Raw genomic sequence first — 17,637 nt, 5'->3', positions numbered from 1 at the left:
TAAAGGAAAGTACATTTAGTTTTTTTAAAAAGTAATAAGAGAATTTCAGATTGAAAGGCAGGCTTAAAGTAGAACTGCTTACTTTATGAACACTCCACCAAGTACTGCTACTGGTTCTTGGACCCAATGTTTGGGAAACTCTGGTCAAGCCACTGTTGTTGAATGTTGTCAAGATCCTTTTTATCCACATCTTGTTAAAATCATTTTACGTCTTTCCCTAGGGACTGTAATCATATTGATCACATTATAAATTTTATAATTCCCTCTTTTATACAGAATCATTTAAATCTGTGCTATGTAAATAATACAATTGTGAAAATAATACTACTTGTTATTGTATTAGCATTAGATAGTGTTAGCATACCCAGCAGTTCAGAGTGGGGATTCTGAAGTCAGACTGCCTCTGTTCCAATCTGGGTCTGCCATGATCTTGAGCAAGTAACATATCTTTCAGCATCTCAGTTTCCCCTTCTACAATGTGGGTATAACTATAGCAGAGTTCTTGTGAAGTTTTAATGAGATATTATGTATGGAATAGTGCCTAACACATGGTAAGCATTCTGTATGTGTAATTAATATTATATATGGTATATAATATATACACATGGTATAAATATAAATATATTTATACATGGTACCAGTAGTTTGCAATTGCACTTAGGATCTTAATATATACTTTAAGGGTGATCTCACATATCCACAATGCTTTTGAAGAGATTAGTAACAATTAGACAATAGAATTTTAAAGTTGGAAAGCAACTTTAATGTCATATAATTCTACTCTATTACAGATGAAGACTTTTCTATTTAAAAAACAAAAACAAAAACATCGATACAGAGTCCGTCTTACGGTAAAAGACAACTGGTAGGGGGATTACAATAATCAGATTAGTCTTGTAGATATTAAAATACATGGGTCCCACATATATTTCTAGTAGCTTTGCCAGATTGGTTTTCAGTCCCACTTACATTTATCAGTGCCACTCATGTATTGTCTTAGCTACTTGCTCTTTTTTGTATGTGTCCAAGTGGACAGCAGCATTTCACTTAACAGTTCTCTGAGAAACAACAAAATTCCTAAGGCTACCTAAAAATGGTAATAAAAAAGAACAGGCAGGGTTTAGGAAATTTATTTTAGGGCAACTGCCAGATTTATTTTAAGCCCTATGCTTAAAAATAAATTTAATTCACATGACTGGCCTAAAATACTGGAGCCAAGAAAAAGTCACTGCAAAAACATTTAATGAAATACCTGAATTTTGTCTAGTTTGTCGTCTTTGTTATTATTTTTGTGAGGACTTACTTCCTATCTTGATTTATACAGTGGATTTTATATCTAAGTATCTCTTGTATCCAACACAGTGAAAACAGAATAGACTTTTTCAGACAGTATAACATTTTCCTAACCTCTGACTCACATCAGAAAGTTAGTGGAGTGTTCAGATGCTGTACACTGCTTTTATTTAGAAAGGCAACTGGTTCATCCATAGCATTTCCCGTAGCATTTACCCAGTGGGGTAAAACATCCACATTTTCTATTTCTAGCAGTATTTTATTTGACCTATGAGCAAAACTGAAGATTGATCAGAAATGAATTAAGGTAACTTTCCTACCAAAAGCAGTGAGGAACGTTACTTCATTAGTAGATTGGTTAACATGTCTCACCCTCTCTCACACCACAGTCAATGAAGGAACTGAATTAAGAGGAAATGCACATTATTTTCATGTTCTACTTCAGTCTGGTAAAATCACAATTCTGAGTTTCACTGTTTTAAAATTGAGACGCAGGATTATACAGCAAGAAGAGAACTGCAAGGGGAATGTTAATGGTGTGGGAGAACTATCATGGATAATTTTAAAATATTGATTTTCTTTCTATGAGATTATTTTCCTTTTTTTTTAAAACTAAATTAAGCTTGACTTTCTATTGACTATCTCTCTCGGAGTCACTATTTTAATGCTCCCCTGACACATGCTCGGTTCAGGAAGGTTATGTAGTGCGTTGCTTCGTAATTTTCCCATGGAAGCACAGACGGGTTAAACGATGTGTGTATGGGGTTCACGGAGGGCCAACGATGAAGTACTATTGAAGACTACACTCCGTTGGTGCTAAAATGCGGGTGTCTGCTGGAGAAAAGGCATCTTGTCTTAAAAAAAAAAAAAGCCTACCTCCAAAATAACAATAAAAAGCACCCTTTCTGGCCAGAATTCTCCTGCCGGCTGCAGCCCCGAGGAAACAGAGCTGGGGCACCGGCCAGGACCCGACCGGAGGCAGCCAGAGCTCCGCCCCCGCCCGGACCTCCGCCGCGGCTCAGGAGCCCAGCGTGGCTCCTCGGAGCCTGCCGGAGCGAGGGCGGTGCCGCCCGCCGCACCCTGTTGGCTCCTCCCTGCTGCCAGCCTTCCCAACCCGCCTGCGAGTCTCGGGTGCGCCCCGCCTTCCGCCCGGCGCGCCCCAGCCCAGGCCTGCGGAGGCGCCCGAGTGCGCGCGCGCGGCGCCGGCCCGGTTCCCCTTCCGAACGTCCGCGCCCCGCATGCGCAGTCCGCGCCGGCGGTCTCCGTTTGTTTGAACAGGAAGGCGGACATATTAGTCCCTCACGGCCCCCCTCGCCCCACCCCCCAAGCGTTCGCCGCCGCGACTCGCCCTCTCCCTAGCCGGGGCCGCAGCGCTTCCGAGAAGCTCCCCCAGCAGCGGCCGCCGGGACCCGACTCTCATCTGCCTCACCGCCGGCTCTCCAGCCTTTCCTCCCCTGAGTCTCCATCGGGCACCGACCTCGCCCTGCCCCGCCGGACACCGCGGCAGCAGCCCCAGCAGCGCCGGGACAAAATGGGAGAGTGAGGCTACCCCGCGGGGACCAGCTCTTGGCCGAGGCGGATCGGTGCGTCGGGCCGGGCCAGGTGGAGCTGGGGATGCGGGGCTAGACCGCCTCCAGCGGCTCAGAGCGGAGCGGGCCCGGCCCGGGGCCCAAGCGGTGGCGGCGGCGGCGGCAGCAGCTGGCACAGCTCCGCACCCGCCCTTCGCTTTCGCCTTTCCTCTTCTCCCTCCCCTGCTGCCCGGAGGAGTCTCCACCCTGCTTCTCCTTCTCTCCCCCCTCCTGCCCATCTCGGGACCGGGAACCCTCCATGGCGAAGGCAGCCGGGGCCCGCTAGGCTGAAGCACTTCGCGGAGCGACGAGGCTGGTGGCGACGGCGCTGTCGGCTGTCGTGAGGGGCTGCCGGGTGGGATGCGACTTTGGGCGTCCGAGCGGCTGTGGGTCGCCGTCGCGCCCGGCCCGGGGTCTGGAGAGCGGAGATCCCCTCAGTGAGGGGGAGGAGGGGAACCGGGCGCACCTGGTGACCCTGGGGTTCCGGCTCCTCCGCTCCGCGGCCGCGAACCCACCGCCGGAGGAAGTTGGTTGAAATTGCTTTCCGCTGCTGGTGCTGGTACGAGGGTATTGTCACAGCAGCGGCAACATGTCGACTGGGGACAGTTTTGAGACTCGGTTTGAAAAAATCGACAACCTGCTGCGGGATCCCAAATCGGAAGTGAATTCAGATTGTTTGCTGGTGAGTAGCACTGTTCTCTTTTGCTTGTCTGGGGTTCTGTATTTCCTTCCTCTTTCAGTCTAGTTAGCTGCAAAAGAACGTTTCAGGTGTGCAGAATCTTAGAAGACACTGATGTTTTCCCTGAAGAATCTTGGAGTACCACTGAAATCTTGTGCCGTGCCCTTATTTATCATATCGACTGGCTCTGTACTAACTGCTCTCTGAACTTTTGGCTCTGACTCATTTCATCGTTATACAAAAGATACTTATAAACCTCTGTTGCAGGCATCATATAAAGTTACCATGTCAAAGTTATTACTACCTGTATAGTTTGTTGAATGGCAATCTCAGTAATGTTCATCATTCTGATAGGTTTGACAGTAAGATTGGAAAAGACTGCTGTCCATTTACAGCGATTTAGCTCCTTGAGGGTTTAGGTTTTAGACTTGGTAGTGACAATGGAGAATCGATATTGAGGAAGTGATTTTTGAGCCAAAATGTCATAGGTGATTTGAGTCTTAATGTTTTGCTGGACCATTAAGTGTAAAAATCCAAGATAACTGAATAGGTCATCACAATATTGACATCTTTTACAATATTGTTGGTTACAAAAGCACCTCACATGTATTTTATCATTAACTGCCTCTTTTGGTGGTGTGCTTAACATTGTAACTTATAAAACACTCTAAAGAAGTTTTTATGATATAAAAGGCCAAAATACAATTTTAAAAATTCTTCAGTGGTTGATAGCATGGACAATTATCTGTAAATAATTGGAGTTCTTTAATTTTGTCTATTTCCCCTAATAGTTATGAACTTTTTGTTTCTCCTTTTACTTTACTGAACAACTAAAGTTATGTAATAATTATTTTTTAGTCCAAACAAAACCACATAATCTCAGAAGTTGCAAGGAGTATGTAAATGGATAGTAATTCACAACCTTTTCAGGGAATTATCATTAGATGTACATAATATTTGGGATTAAGATTAGGTGAACTAAATAATGCCATTCAGGGGAATAATACCATTTTAAAATCTCATCTTGAATCAGAAGAATTATGTAGATCATTTAAAGTTAACATACATTTCAGTTACTCTAAATAGTTGTGTTTATTGTTTAACATATATGGTTCTACAGAAAAGTTTCTCCCCAAAACGTTCTAAATTACTCTAAGTATTCTTGACCATAAAGTAAAAGTTGTGGGTTGTATGTTTGAAATGGCTCACCCATACTATAGATGTTCTTCATGTTGAGAAACAGAAAGGAGAGTTGATGTTTATTACATTTTATTGAACATTTCATTGAATGAGAAAAGTGGAAGGAATTAAGCCATATTGGTGAGGATTTCTATAACTTTTAAGAATTCTAATTCATCTTTTAATATTTATCCAATTACCATGTATCTGATTTTATTTTGCTTTTTGATCTCCTTATTCCATGAAGCATCATCACAGGGAGGGTTTAGTAGTTTTGTGGGGTTTTTTTTTGTTTTTTGGTTGTCTTCTAGCCTCTTGCCATAGCTTCTTTTGGTGGGAACCTCATAGATTTATTGAAATGTGGAAGATACAAGGAAATACAAGTCATGGACTCTTTCCTTGAAAGTCCAACCTATTTAGAAAAACAAATCCTAATCACACACACACACACACAAACAAACACACAAAGCAGAATACTTCACAGATTGAGAAAATATGTGATAAATTTCAAATAATTGGTATAGGTAATATACACTCTTGGATATTGAAAGGAAGAACTCACTGTAAGTTGATAGAGCCAGACTATGCTTTATGATGGATGGATGGGATTTAGGTTGCTGGGCTAAGTTGTTTAGATTTTCTTCAGTGTATTGTGGCTATTAAATATTTATAAATAAGACTGTGCCGTGATGAATGAAAAAGATGAATCTGGTAATTGTGTGCAGGGTAGGTTGTGTGGAAAGAGACTGGAGATGGGGTGAGATTGGGAGTTTTTTTATTGTAATAGTCCAGAAATGATTGAAGCCCCAAAATTGGGGCATTAGAATGGGGAAGGAAGAATTGGTGGGATTTGATTGGCAAGGCCTGGTAGAAGAAGGAGCCAAAAAGAGAGAGAATAGTTAGATGATTCTAAAAATTTTAAGCCTTTTTTACAGGGAGACTGATGAAAACATGCGTGAAAACCACAAAGTTGGGTTTGGAAATCGCTTGGGAAAAATAGGCAACAGATAAGTTCAATTTTAGATTTGTTATGTTTGAGGGAATAGTGGGACCACCACAAAGAAATGATCTGTAGACTATTAGGGATATGAAACTGAGCTCATAATTTAAAGATAACAATTTAGAAATATTTCTTCCTAGACGCAAGTTAAAATTGACATAATGATAAAATGGTAAAAACAAGAGGAGTCAAGAAAGTAGGCAGTCAGGGCCTCTCAGAGTTAGGACAGCCAAATATCTTGGGGACCAAGACCTAAAAGAACATTTTGAAAAAGAGTGAGGAGGGTATAGCTCAGTGGTAGAGCGCATGCTTAGCATGCATGAAATCCTGGGTTCAATTCCCAGTACCTCCATTAAAATAAACAAGTAAATAAGCAAACCCAATTCCCTTTCTCCCCAAAACAACAACAAAAAATTCTTAAAAAAAAAAAAAAGAAAATAGTCAACAGGCAGATTGCTCCTCCCTCCACTCTTGCCCCTTGCAATCTTATAATCTTGGCCCTTTTTTCTGTTTAGTTCCAAAATTGTTTTTTGATAGATCTTGGAATTTTATTATACTAAATCTGAACTTGGTAAAGAATGAATTTTCCTTTGGAGGCAAAATCCTTTTTCCAATTGTGTAGTATCTAGCATGGATTTTCTTTGCATGATACTTTATGTTTATCATTAAGCGTTGATTTATTCATTCAGCCATTCAGAATGTCCTACCAAGCAGCTTCACCTTTTTCAGCGAGTCTGTTCTTACTCTTCCCTGTCTGGACTTTGGACATCTCATGTACTGTAGGAACAGTACCCCTTTTAAATTGATTGCCTTTCTCTATTCATAGATTTTGGCCCTTGTCGGTGTATTTAACTGATACTTATTGAGTATATATTATGTGCCATGTGCAACACTCAAGTTCTAATGGTTTTTTTGTAATCTCAGAAAATAAAGTTGTCAAATTATGTTTATTTTCCACTTTCTTGACTTAGATCCACTCTTCAGAAATGGAAGTTCCTACACATTGTGGTTTTAGAAGAGTTTGCTGGCAAATGTCTTTTAAGTTGCCCACAAAGAGAACAGCTTTTTTTGTTGTTGTTGAGTTAGTAGTGATGAGTATTAGTAGTTAAAAAGTAATGTAGCTCGGAGAAGCCCGTATAAATAGCTTCTTCACTTTTCTTGAACATATAATGTAAGAACTAGATAAGTCCATTTTTCATATTGCAAATATAAATGCTAAAATAGACTGCAGATACTAAGGTAATATTATGGTAATTATTCACTTGTTTCCTAGATTATCCAAATTACTCAACGTTGGTTTTCTATAAGTCAGTTTCTTCCCTGTATCCTAATGGTTCTCTTACTGTCCATGTTATAGTTTATAATGATTATCAAGAGCTGTTTTCCTTTCCCAACTTTGTTTTAAACTTTAGAATTATTTTATCTAGGACTTGTTTAACAAGTTTTGAGTACTTCTGAAAACAGTAAGGGATGGAGTTTATGGTTAATTTTTCCAGAGGAAAAAATGCCTATGATTTGTAAACTAAAAAGGAAAAACAAAGAGAAGGTTAGGTGTATATTTGTCTTGAAGTTTGACATACATTTCTTGAAAATACAGCTGTCTTGACTGTAGCATCTTTAGCATACTGCTTCAGGATGTCAGTTAAGAGTATGACTTTTTCCTAGTTTTTGTTTAGCTGGTGGAGGTGTAGCAATGGGTGGAAAGCATGGGGGGAGGGGAACCAGTAACAGTGCGTACTGAGTTCTAACACTGCTGTCTCCTTTGTACAGATTTATTGCTACCATCTTTCGTTAGTCATAGTTTTTTAGAATGTAAAAGGCAAATGTAAGTAAAGTTTTGAGTGTTTGTTTTTGAGTTTTTCTTCCTTTAAATTCTCTTTTTCTGGACTTCCTTGACCTAGTGTCTTCCTGTCTTTTCATTGCTGACTTCTTTTTTTCTCGGCCTCAATCTTGGGGCTATAATACCTTTCTCTTCACCTTTCTTGGAGAATTATCCGTTCTTACATCTTCAGCTGCTATCATCTCTGTACCCATGATATCCAAATCTTAATTTTTTAATCTTTTTTTATTTTAAAATCCTAAATATCTGACTGTATACTAAGCATCTCTGCTTGGATGTCATGTTATTATTACTCAAATTCCTCAAATTCCCAAATAAGCTTTGTCTACATAACTTACTTGTTTCATTATTAATACTACCAATATGCCTGTCACTCAAGTGGAACTTCTGATGTGAATTTTGACAGTCCTAGGTCACATGTTGGGTTATTTCAAAAGATTGTGGCTAGCATTCCAGATTCTAGATTATTGCTGTATAGTTCCTCTTGGTAGCCTCACAGTTGAATTGATTACATTTGGGATTATATTACTGATGGTGGAATGAAAAGATTTGAGGTTATTAAATCTTTGGGCCTTAAAGCTATATGCTTGCTGGTGTTCACAATTTATAAGTTAATGGGTGTTACCAGTATCAGTTGCATATCTGGTTAGTTTGGACCAGACTGTTCTGATGTTAATGTGTTGCAAGATTTTTTTCAAAAAATAAGTTACTTCATTCATTCAGCAAATCTTTGTGTAGGGGCTAAACTTGGATTCAAATGTAGGTTCTGCCATGTACTTACCGGATGATTTTAGGTGAATTATTTTAACCTCTCAAAGCTTCTTTCATCTTCAGGAAAGTGGAGGGATAGTAGTACTAGATCATCATAAGGATTAAACAATATGGATGAAGCAGTTATCACAGCGTATGGCATTTAGTAAGCATTTGTTAACTGGTAACTGTGATTTTTATCTTATTTATAGTATTCCTGTTTTGTGCTAGTCACTGTGCTTAGGCTGGAAGTTGATGTCTGTTGTCTTCTCTAAATGCAGAGTAATTTATCTGGCACTTCAAGCCATGTCTGTAAATTCATAATCCAGCTGTACTTTACTGAAGTGTCCAAGCCAATTGTTACTGAAAATAGAGACATTTAGATGGGATTTAGTAGAACAGGGAGAAATAAATATTTATTCATTTAGTCATGATTTATAACATACCTAATTTGTGCCAAGGACTTAGACTGACAAAAAAGACAGTTGGGAGCTGGTTTGGGAGATTGAGTTATTTTACTCTCTCTCTGTGTACCTTATACTTTCACCATGTGTTCTGTAAATAGGCCTTCTTGCGCTGCAAGAACCCTGTGGGTGTACAGAGAGGTGGCTCAGAGTAACAGCTGAGACATGAATTGGGCCATTCATTAATCTCTTGAGTCAGAAATGTTTTTAATCCAGAAGAAGGAACTACATATAGCATTTTATAATGAACAAAGAGTAAATTCTCCATTTTAGATTAGATTTTGCATAACTTTACAGTTTAGTTTTGTTTCATGATTATAAGTTTTGATATTATGTTTATATGGTAAAAACTAGAGATTCTGTTATATATGACAGAAAGGCCCACATATCACGAAATATTACATATGGAGTTCTGTTGCTGAAGGTAGTCTAGTGGCTCCTCTTCCCATTCCCATCCCCACTGAAAAAGAGGTACATCCATTTAGTTTAAGCCCAGAACATAGCTGATGGAAACCCCACACATGTGTGTACAAGAAGATGAAGAGATACTGCTGCATTTCACAATGGAAAATGTTTTTTTAGATATCCTGTTAGCTTGGTATAGTGAGAAGAACACTGGGCTGGAAATTCAGAGCATTGGCATATCCTTGTTTTGCTATTAACTCTTTGTGTAACCAAGTAAATCTTTTTTCTTACCTAGGCTTCAGTTTCCCCAATTAAGTGTTGGGCTGTATAGTTGCTGTTGTCCATTGTGTCTCTGAAAATTCTATAAGTCTTTGTTTATTATAATTCCATAAAAACTTTAAAAGTTGTGTTATTGATTGATTATTTAGGAAGGAAAATTAAAAAGTTAAATGATGTTGGGGTAGAAGTAATAGAATAGGAACCATCTTTGGTGTTATTTTTCAGCTAGTTCTGTATAGCCATAGAAGATCATCCTGAAATAATTTTTAATTGTTATATTTAGCACTTTTTCTTTTTTTTTGCATTTGTGACTTGTGTCGTAATTGTAGGGGATTGTACTTTTTGAAAAGAGAAAGTAGTAATTGAGTTACTCATTTGTATATATTCATTGTACTAGTTTACTTCTCTAAAGTATCTGCCCTGTTTGGGACTGTGAAGTAGTAAGAGTACATTTTCATTACAGATTCTAAACAATTAGTAGGAAGTTAGGTGTTCAAATTAATGTCCAAAGTTTGATGTCTTAGGTGAGAGGTTGTCTTATGTTTGTATCATAGTTTAAAGGGTAAACTAACCTGTATCCCTCTTTATTCCTATGTTTATTTATTTTTATTATTTAACTTTAATTTTATCGTTATTCTCTTACTTTATTTATAGTCTTTATTCCACATTTCCCATACTGACTTTTGGCAAGAAATTGAAATTTTTTCTCAGATTGTTCTGTGGAATTAATTTTGAAATAATGGACCACAGTTAACTCTTCTTTTTTCTCTTTGCTGTTATTCATTCATTCAGCAAATGTTTATTTGGTGTGTACTGTGTGCTAGATATTCTCACAGGCACTGGGGACACCATGGTGAGTAAAAACAAAGGGCCCAGCCTTCATGGAATTTATAGTTGTAGGAAAAGGATAAATTATGAGCAGATAGGAGTGGGGTAATGCTTGAAAGGGAGGTGAGAGATATGATCATGTCTTTTCTTTAAAGTTTGGGGTATATTTAAAGACTTGTGGTAAGGTAGTCTGAGTGTATAATTTTCAGATATGAGTCTGTAGACTGTCTGTACTGGATTCACTTGAGGACTTATTAAAAATGGAGCCTGGGTTCATGCCCAGACAAACAAAATCAGAATTTTTGGGGATGAGTCCTAGGATTCTGCATGAGATGTGGATTCTTAGAATGCTTAAGTTTGAAAGCTGTGGCTGTAGTGGAAAGAACATGGATTTTTGTTTTGTTTGGTAATTTTATAAATGAAAAATTTCGAACCTACACAGAAGCAGGGAAGCAAACTCCCATTACCCAGATTCTGCAGTTTTCAAAATTTTGTCACACTTGTTTTATCAATCACCCTTTTTCTTGCCAAAATATTTTAAAGCAAATTCCAGATGTTGTCATTTTATCTTTACATATTTCAATAAGCATCTCTCAAAAAATTTTTTTTCTTACTTTACCACAATGACCATTATTATGTCTAACAAAATTAAAAGCTCCTTGGTAACATTACTTCCCAATTTATATTCACATTTCTCTGGTTATCTAAAATACCTTTTTTACAGTTGCTTTATTGGAATCTTGAACCAAAGTCTATGTATTTCTTTTCTTAGGTCTCAATGTAGAGTAGTTTCCATCCCCCCCACCTTCTCTCCCACCCCCACCCGTTGTCTTGCTGACAAAACTAGGTCATTGGTACCATACAATTTTTCACATTCTGGATTTTTCTTTTTATTTCCTTGTGACGTCATTTAACCTGCTCCTGTATCTCCCATATTTTCTGTAAGTTGGCAGTTAGATCTAAAAGCTCGATTTAATTATGTCAGCTTTTTAGTCAGGAGTATTTCATATATTGTATTTTCTTTTGCATCACATCAAGATGCATATAAAATCTGGCTTGTTCACCTGTTAGTGATGCTGCGGCTGATCAGTGTGTTCAGGTGGTGACAGTATGTAATAACTTCCTTTGTAAAATCCTTTATCAACCTTTCATCTAATGGTTCCAATCCATTTATGATTTTTAGCTGAAACAGTTATTTATTAGGAAAAGCAAAATAATGGTTTTCTAATTATATCATTCATTTCACATTTATTAACTGTAGTTCTTCTGTTAAGAGAACATAAGAATTTTAGAACTGTCACTCATCTGTAGGAATACTTGCTTATCATGAACTAGAGCTCATAAAGTACAGGACAAATGCATCAGTCTTTCCCTTTAATTACCACTTTTCAGAGTAAGGTATTTTGGAACCTTAGTGTGCTAGACCTAGTGCAAATTGAGTATTTAAGGGAAATTTAAGAAAGGGGCTATTTTATTTTCAAAGGTATCGACAATATTTAAAGAAATCAGTGGGGATAGTGCAGTACCCTGGCCAGCTTTTTATTTAGTTGTGTGATCTTAAACAAGTTATCTAACTTCTTTTGAGCCTAAATATATTTAGTCTGCAAAATGAGAATCATGATAATATTTACTTCATGGGTTTAATCATGAAGACTAAGTGGAGTAATTTATATGCAAATACTGTAGTTTCATCCAGGTGTTAACAGGTACTCCTTTCCTTGTTCTACCTTTATATTACAGATTTGATGAAGGTTCCAGTGTAGTTAGAAATACGAGTATTGGATAGAAACTTGGGAGAAGAGTGGAGTGGGATTCTTTGTTTGAAATATTTCTTGAATCTTTGCTGTTATTGCTGCCCTACCCAAGTTCAAGTTTTCAGCCCAACATTCTGCTAGGACACCCTGGCAGTTTGCTGATGTAATCCATACTCTATCTTTTATTTTTAAACTTCGGTGCGTTTTGTCTTGTCGCCGTAGTTTATCTATTTACTTAGTCTTAATTCCTACCATTCTCCAAAATAGACTGTTCCAGGTGGATTTTCTCACTTTCCACAGTATGTTGCCTGGTAGGAAAGAGCAGCCTTCACTCCCTGTAAGTTCTCCCCCATGTCCTCCTTGCCAATTTTCTCATCTTTATAGTCTAACATAAGTCAACTGTGTTATACTGTTATTTTCTTTCTTGAAATCATACAGTATTTATAATCTGTCTCATGTAGTTTAGAACTTGATCAGAACTATCTTGTATGAGTCTTAGTGTTTGTCTTACCTCTCTAATGAGAATTTCTTGAGGGCTTAGTAATTCTGGACATTATTATTCAATTAATACTTGTTGATTGCTGTGAATGATTACCCTCCTCCCTACCCCCATTCCTCTGATCTTTCTCTGAAGTAGTTAAGACTGTCAAGTTATATATGATAGATCTCAACTTGAACTTTCCTAGGCAAAAAATTTATAGATTCAGGGAAACCTGATCTCATTAAAAGGAAAGATTCACTTGAACTTCAGTAAGAACTGGAACTTGGGCCTCAAATGCAAGCAAGCCTCTCTTTATTCTCTTATTCTTTCTTTATGTTGTTATTCTCTCCGATTGTAGATTAATTTTAGTCACTTGTGGAAAATATGGTTGCCCAGAGCACTAGAGCTTTATAGCTAACAGCTTTAGCTTCAACCACTGACTAAATCTTGGAGTCTCAAATCCAGAGCTCCGGAGCCAAAGGTGCATTGGTTCAGCTTGGGTCGGGCACTCACCCCTAGACTAATCTCTTGTGATAAGGATCACATGAGAACTGTGAGAATGGGGAGGCAGTTCCCAGGAAAATGAAAGCAGTGGGGCAGGGCAGACTATAACATAAGATGTTCATTATTCCACTCCTTCTCCCTTCCCTCTTTTTTTTTTTGACCTTGGATAAGTCTGTGAAATGGAAGTAATAATAATTTATTTCATAGTGTGGTGGTAAGCATTAAATGTGATCATCTATAAAGCAATAGTGTAAGCAGAAGATAAATGGCTGCCCCTGGCTCCCTTTGCCCTCATGCCCTGTGCTCATCTGGCCGGGCCCCAAAGCTTTTTTGCCTGTAGGAGTTTATCCGGCCACTCCAGGTTGTGAGCTGGTCCTTTGGCATTATCCCACTCAGCCCCAGCCCCCATAAAGAGAATGAAGAAGTTATAAACCTCATATAGCTTTTCTCATGTGGTTTTAGAGTAAATATTTATTATAACTAAATGAATTATAACTATAACCTAAGTAAAAGCAGTGTGCTTGTTCTGTAACTGCGGCGTTCACACTCAGAGCCTTCCCCTTCCTTTCGGTCTTCGCGGCAGAGTAGCCGCTGAGCTCAGTTCATTGAAGGCTGTGGGCCAATGGAGACCCTGCTCCTTTTTACCTGTGTTAGTCAGGAATCTTTGCTGTAAAGGACTGAAAACTCAACCCAAATTAACTTAGTGAACAATGTTTATTGCCTCTGAATACTTCATAGGTAGACTCTAGCTTCAGGAAAGTCTTTTTTTCAGGGCTTAAATGATGTGACTGGGAGCTGGTTTCCAAATCTACTTCTTCACTGTTACGTCCCTTCTCAGATACATAACTCCTTGTGATTATGAGGTGCCTGCTATTAGCTTCCAAGACTCCTTGTTCAGGTACAGTGGGAAGAAAAAGTCTTTTCTTCTAACCTTCAAATAGAGTTTCTAACTCATCTGGCTAACTCAGGTCACGTGCCCATATCCAAAGCAGTCACAGGGTGAAGAGTGGTCTGACGGTAAAAGTAGGCCTAGGCCTCCACTCTGCTCCCATCTCAGAACCTAGGGTGGGTCGGCTTATCCTGAGATGGAGTGTTAGAATGCATGAGGGAGGGGTGGAAGCTGGAGTTCAGTTTCCAAGATAAAGGGAAATGACATGCTCAGTGGTGCCAAACAAGAAATGTCTGCTACGTTAGATGGAGACTCCTCATCAAGAGAAACCCAAGTTATGATAGTTATTCTTCCTTCTCTTTTTTGGAAATGACTTTTTTTTTACTAAATTGTTAAGCTATCTGACATTACAGTTAGAATAACTTGTTAACTAGTTGCCAAAGACCACCAACTTACCACCACAGCTGGGATAACATTTGGTCCTTTAACAAAAGGATGCCTGTACACTGCTTTGCCTTAATGATAAGTCTTTGGGTGACTTAGTGAAAGATTTCTAAATGCCTGCTCGTAGATCAACCACATCAAAAGCAAATACAGATTCTTGCAGGCCTCAGCAGCCTTATCATATGAGGACTGGAGTTGGGAGATGTAGTATGCTGAAATTTGTGTTCTTAACAGGGCCTAGGTGATTGCATAGCCAGGTCTGGGAAGGACTAAATAGTCACCAAGTAGCTAGACATTATACCTCCTGCATGCACCTCACTTGGGAATCTGCTGTGAGGAAAACAAAACGAAGTAGGATTGGATAGGAAAAACTTGCCTTCCCTTTAAGAAATTATTTTCTCTTTTTAAATTTTTTTTCTTAAAGAAAAAACAAGTTATATGAAAAAGAATGAGCATGTTTTGAAAAAGCTGGCTTTGTTTTATTTTGTTTGGTTGATCTGATTGGGGGGAATCTGATAAAGAATCCAAATAGTGTTACCCTCAATCATCATTGTAACTCCCTAGTACCTTGTTCCTTTGCAGCTAGAAGGAAGAGACCTGCTGTTTTCTTAGATACTTGAAGAAATTGTTTAAATGTAAACAAGCTATGAAAAAATAGTTTTATTATATTAAATAAATTTTTTTTTTACAAATTCAAAAGAGATTGGAAATTTACTGTTCCTATGAGATTAAAATTTTTTCCTAAATGAACACACATTTTAACTGCTTAAATAGCTCTTAGGCTTCTGAGCTATTATATATTGAGATATTGATGCTTAACATGTAAGCTCCATGAAAGTAGGTATCTGATTGTCTTGTTCACTGATGTATCACTAGTTCCTGGAGCAGTGCCTGGCATATTTTAAGTTTTCAATAAGTATTTGTTGTTGAATTACTAGAAAATGTCTTTTTTTGTTAGTTTCTATGATGAAAGCCAAGAATGGCTGAGGTTAAGAGATATGGTGTAATTGGTAATTTATTTAAATATAAGCTGTATCTATTCTAGGGGGATAATATATTTAGAAACTATTAAAAATATGTATAAAGATGTAGATGGGTTCCCCCCATCCTCCAATATCTCTGAATTGTAGATGAGAGACTAAAAGCCAATAATGTTTATTTTTATAAGACTTTGCACATTCATTATTTAATCTTTACAACAGTCCTGTGGGCTGGGTGGGTGATGCAGATATTATTCCCACATTATTAGTGAAATTAAACCTTAGAAAAGATAAATGAATTGCCTAATAGCATATAGTCAGTGAGTGGCAGGCTTTGTGATGCTTAGTCTGCAGTGGAAAGAGCACCAAAATTGTAGACAGCATGCCACAAAGAGAAGTGTTTCCACAGCACCGAGGGAAGTGCTTTGTACACAGAATGCACTAAGTGAAAAATATTTAAATTGAAAATTATGGTGATAGGTAAAGAATGGAGTGGGGAAGGTGAGATATGTAATAGTAGGGAGAAGATATTACTGAGTGTTTTTGCCCATTTTCTAATCAGGTTGTTTTTTATTACTGAGTTTTGAGAGTTCTTCAAGTATTCTAGTATGTGTGGTTTACAAAAACTTCCCCCAACATTTGGCTTGTCTTCTCATTCTCTTACCTGGATCTTTTGCCTAGCAAAAGTTCTTATTTTTGACAAAGTCTAATTTATCAAATGTTTTTTAATGGATTATAATTTTTGTATTGTCTCAGAAGTTTTTACCAAGTTGTAGATCTCAAAGATTTTACCCTGTTATTTTTGTAAAAACTTTGTAACATTTAAATCAGTGATTCAGTTTGAGTTAATTTTTGTAAAAGGTGTTGTATTAAGTATTATAAGTAATCTAGAGATTATTTGAAGTATACAGGAGGATCTGTGTACCAAATATTCAAATACCATGCCATTTTATTTTAAGGGGCTTGAGCATCTGTGAATTTTGGTATTTGAAGGGGTCCTAGAACCAATCCTCCACAGATACTGAGGGAGTACTGTATGTCTGTCCTTCCATGAACAGCACACCGCCTTGATTATGTCTGTCTTTCCATGAATAGTATACTGTCTTGATTATTGTACCTGTGTAAGTCTTAAACTTGAGTAGCGATTATTCCTCCACATTATTCTTTCAAAATTGTTTTAGCTTTTATAGTTCCTTTGCTTTTTCATACAAATTTTTAGAAAAATCTTGCCTATATCTGCAAAAACTCTTGCTGGGATTTGATAGCAATTGTGTTAAACCTATATGTCAATTTGGGGAGAATGAACATCTTCACTATGTTGAGTTTTCCAATCCATGACCATCATATATCTATTTACTTAGATCTTTTTAAATTTCCTTCATCAGTGTTTTGTAGTTTTCAGCGTAAGTCCTGTGCATGTTTTGTTAGGTTTATACCTAAATATTCCTTTTTTATTTGAGTAAATGTAAATGGCATTGCATTTTAATTTTGGTTTCTTCATGTTCATTGCTAAAATATAGAAATACATTTGATTTTGCATGTTGATTTTATGACCTTGTGGAACTCATTAGTTCTAGGTGTTTTTTTTGTTTGTTTTTGTTCTGTAGCTTCCTTGTGGTTTTCTGCATAGACAATCATATCACCTGTAAATATGGGCAGTTTTATTTCTTCTTTTCTGATCTGCATGCCTTTTATTTTCCTTACTTTTATAAGCTGGCTGTGAGTTCCAGTGCTATATTGAATAAGAGTGGTGAGAGAGGACATCCTTGCCTTGCTCTTGGTTTTTGAGGGATATCATAGTCTTTTACCATGAAGTATGATGTCAGTTTTAGGGGTTTTCTTGTAGATGTTCTTTATAAGTTGAGGAACTTCAGGTCTATTCCTAGTTTTCTGAGAGTTTTTTTCATGAATGGGTGTTGGGTTTTATAAAATACTTTTTCTGCATCTGTTGATACCATGTGATTTTTCTTCTTTAGCTTGTTCATGTAGTGAATTATACAAGAAGAGAACTTGTAAGATTTACTTGCAGCAACTTTCAAATACACAGTACAGTATCGTTAACTGTAGTCACTGTGCTGCACATGATGTCCCCAGGACTTACTCATCTTATAACTGGAAATTTTCAAGCCCCAATTTTGCAACTAAGACCTCTTTCCATTCCAGGCCCATATCCCTTCTCAGAGCAACTAACGCCTATCATTGCCCGTGTGTGTGTTTGTGTGTTGGAGTGTGAATGGGGGGACTGGACATCACTGTGGTGGAAAGTGGAAGCCTCTTCAGGCTTGAGTCATTCTTGGCTC

The 17,637-nt window shown here is 37.9% G+C and overlaps 1 protein-coding gene across 2 annotated transcripts in view; it reads left to right on the top strand.

The window, feature by feature from the left end:
• The first annotated feature begins 2,555 nt into the window (after positions 1-2,555).
• Positions 2,556-17,637, top strand: part of ROCK1 (Rho associated coiled-coil containing protein kinase 1) — a 106,730-nt gene continuing 91,648 nt past the window's right edge. The window contains exon 1 of one of the 2 annotated variants that reach the window (XM_006191773.3): positions 2,556-3,543. In XM_006191773.3, the coding sequence (XP_006191835.1) occupies positions 3,451-3,543 (93 nt within the window). In that variant the 5' untranslated portion in view covers positions 2,556-3,450. The remainder of the gene's footprint in view (positions 3,544-17,637) is intronic. The other variant, XM_032467442.1, reaches the window with a different exon arrangement.

This window comes from Camelus ferus, chromosome 24 (genome assembly GCF_009834535.1).
Source record: "Camelus ferus isolate YT-003-E chromosome 24, BCGSAC_Cfer_1.0, whole genome shotgun sequence".
Taxonomy (NCBI): Eukaryota; Metazoa; Chordata; class Mammalia; order Artiodactyla; family Camelidae; genus Camelus; species Camelus ferus.
This window is presented reverse-complemented; position numbering and strand designations above follow the sequence as displayed.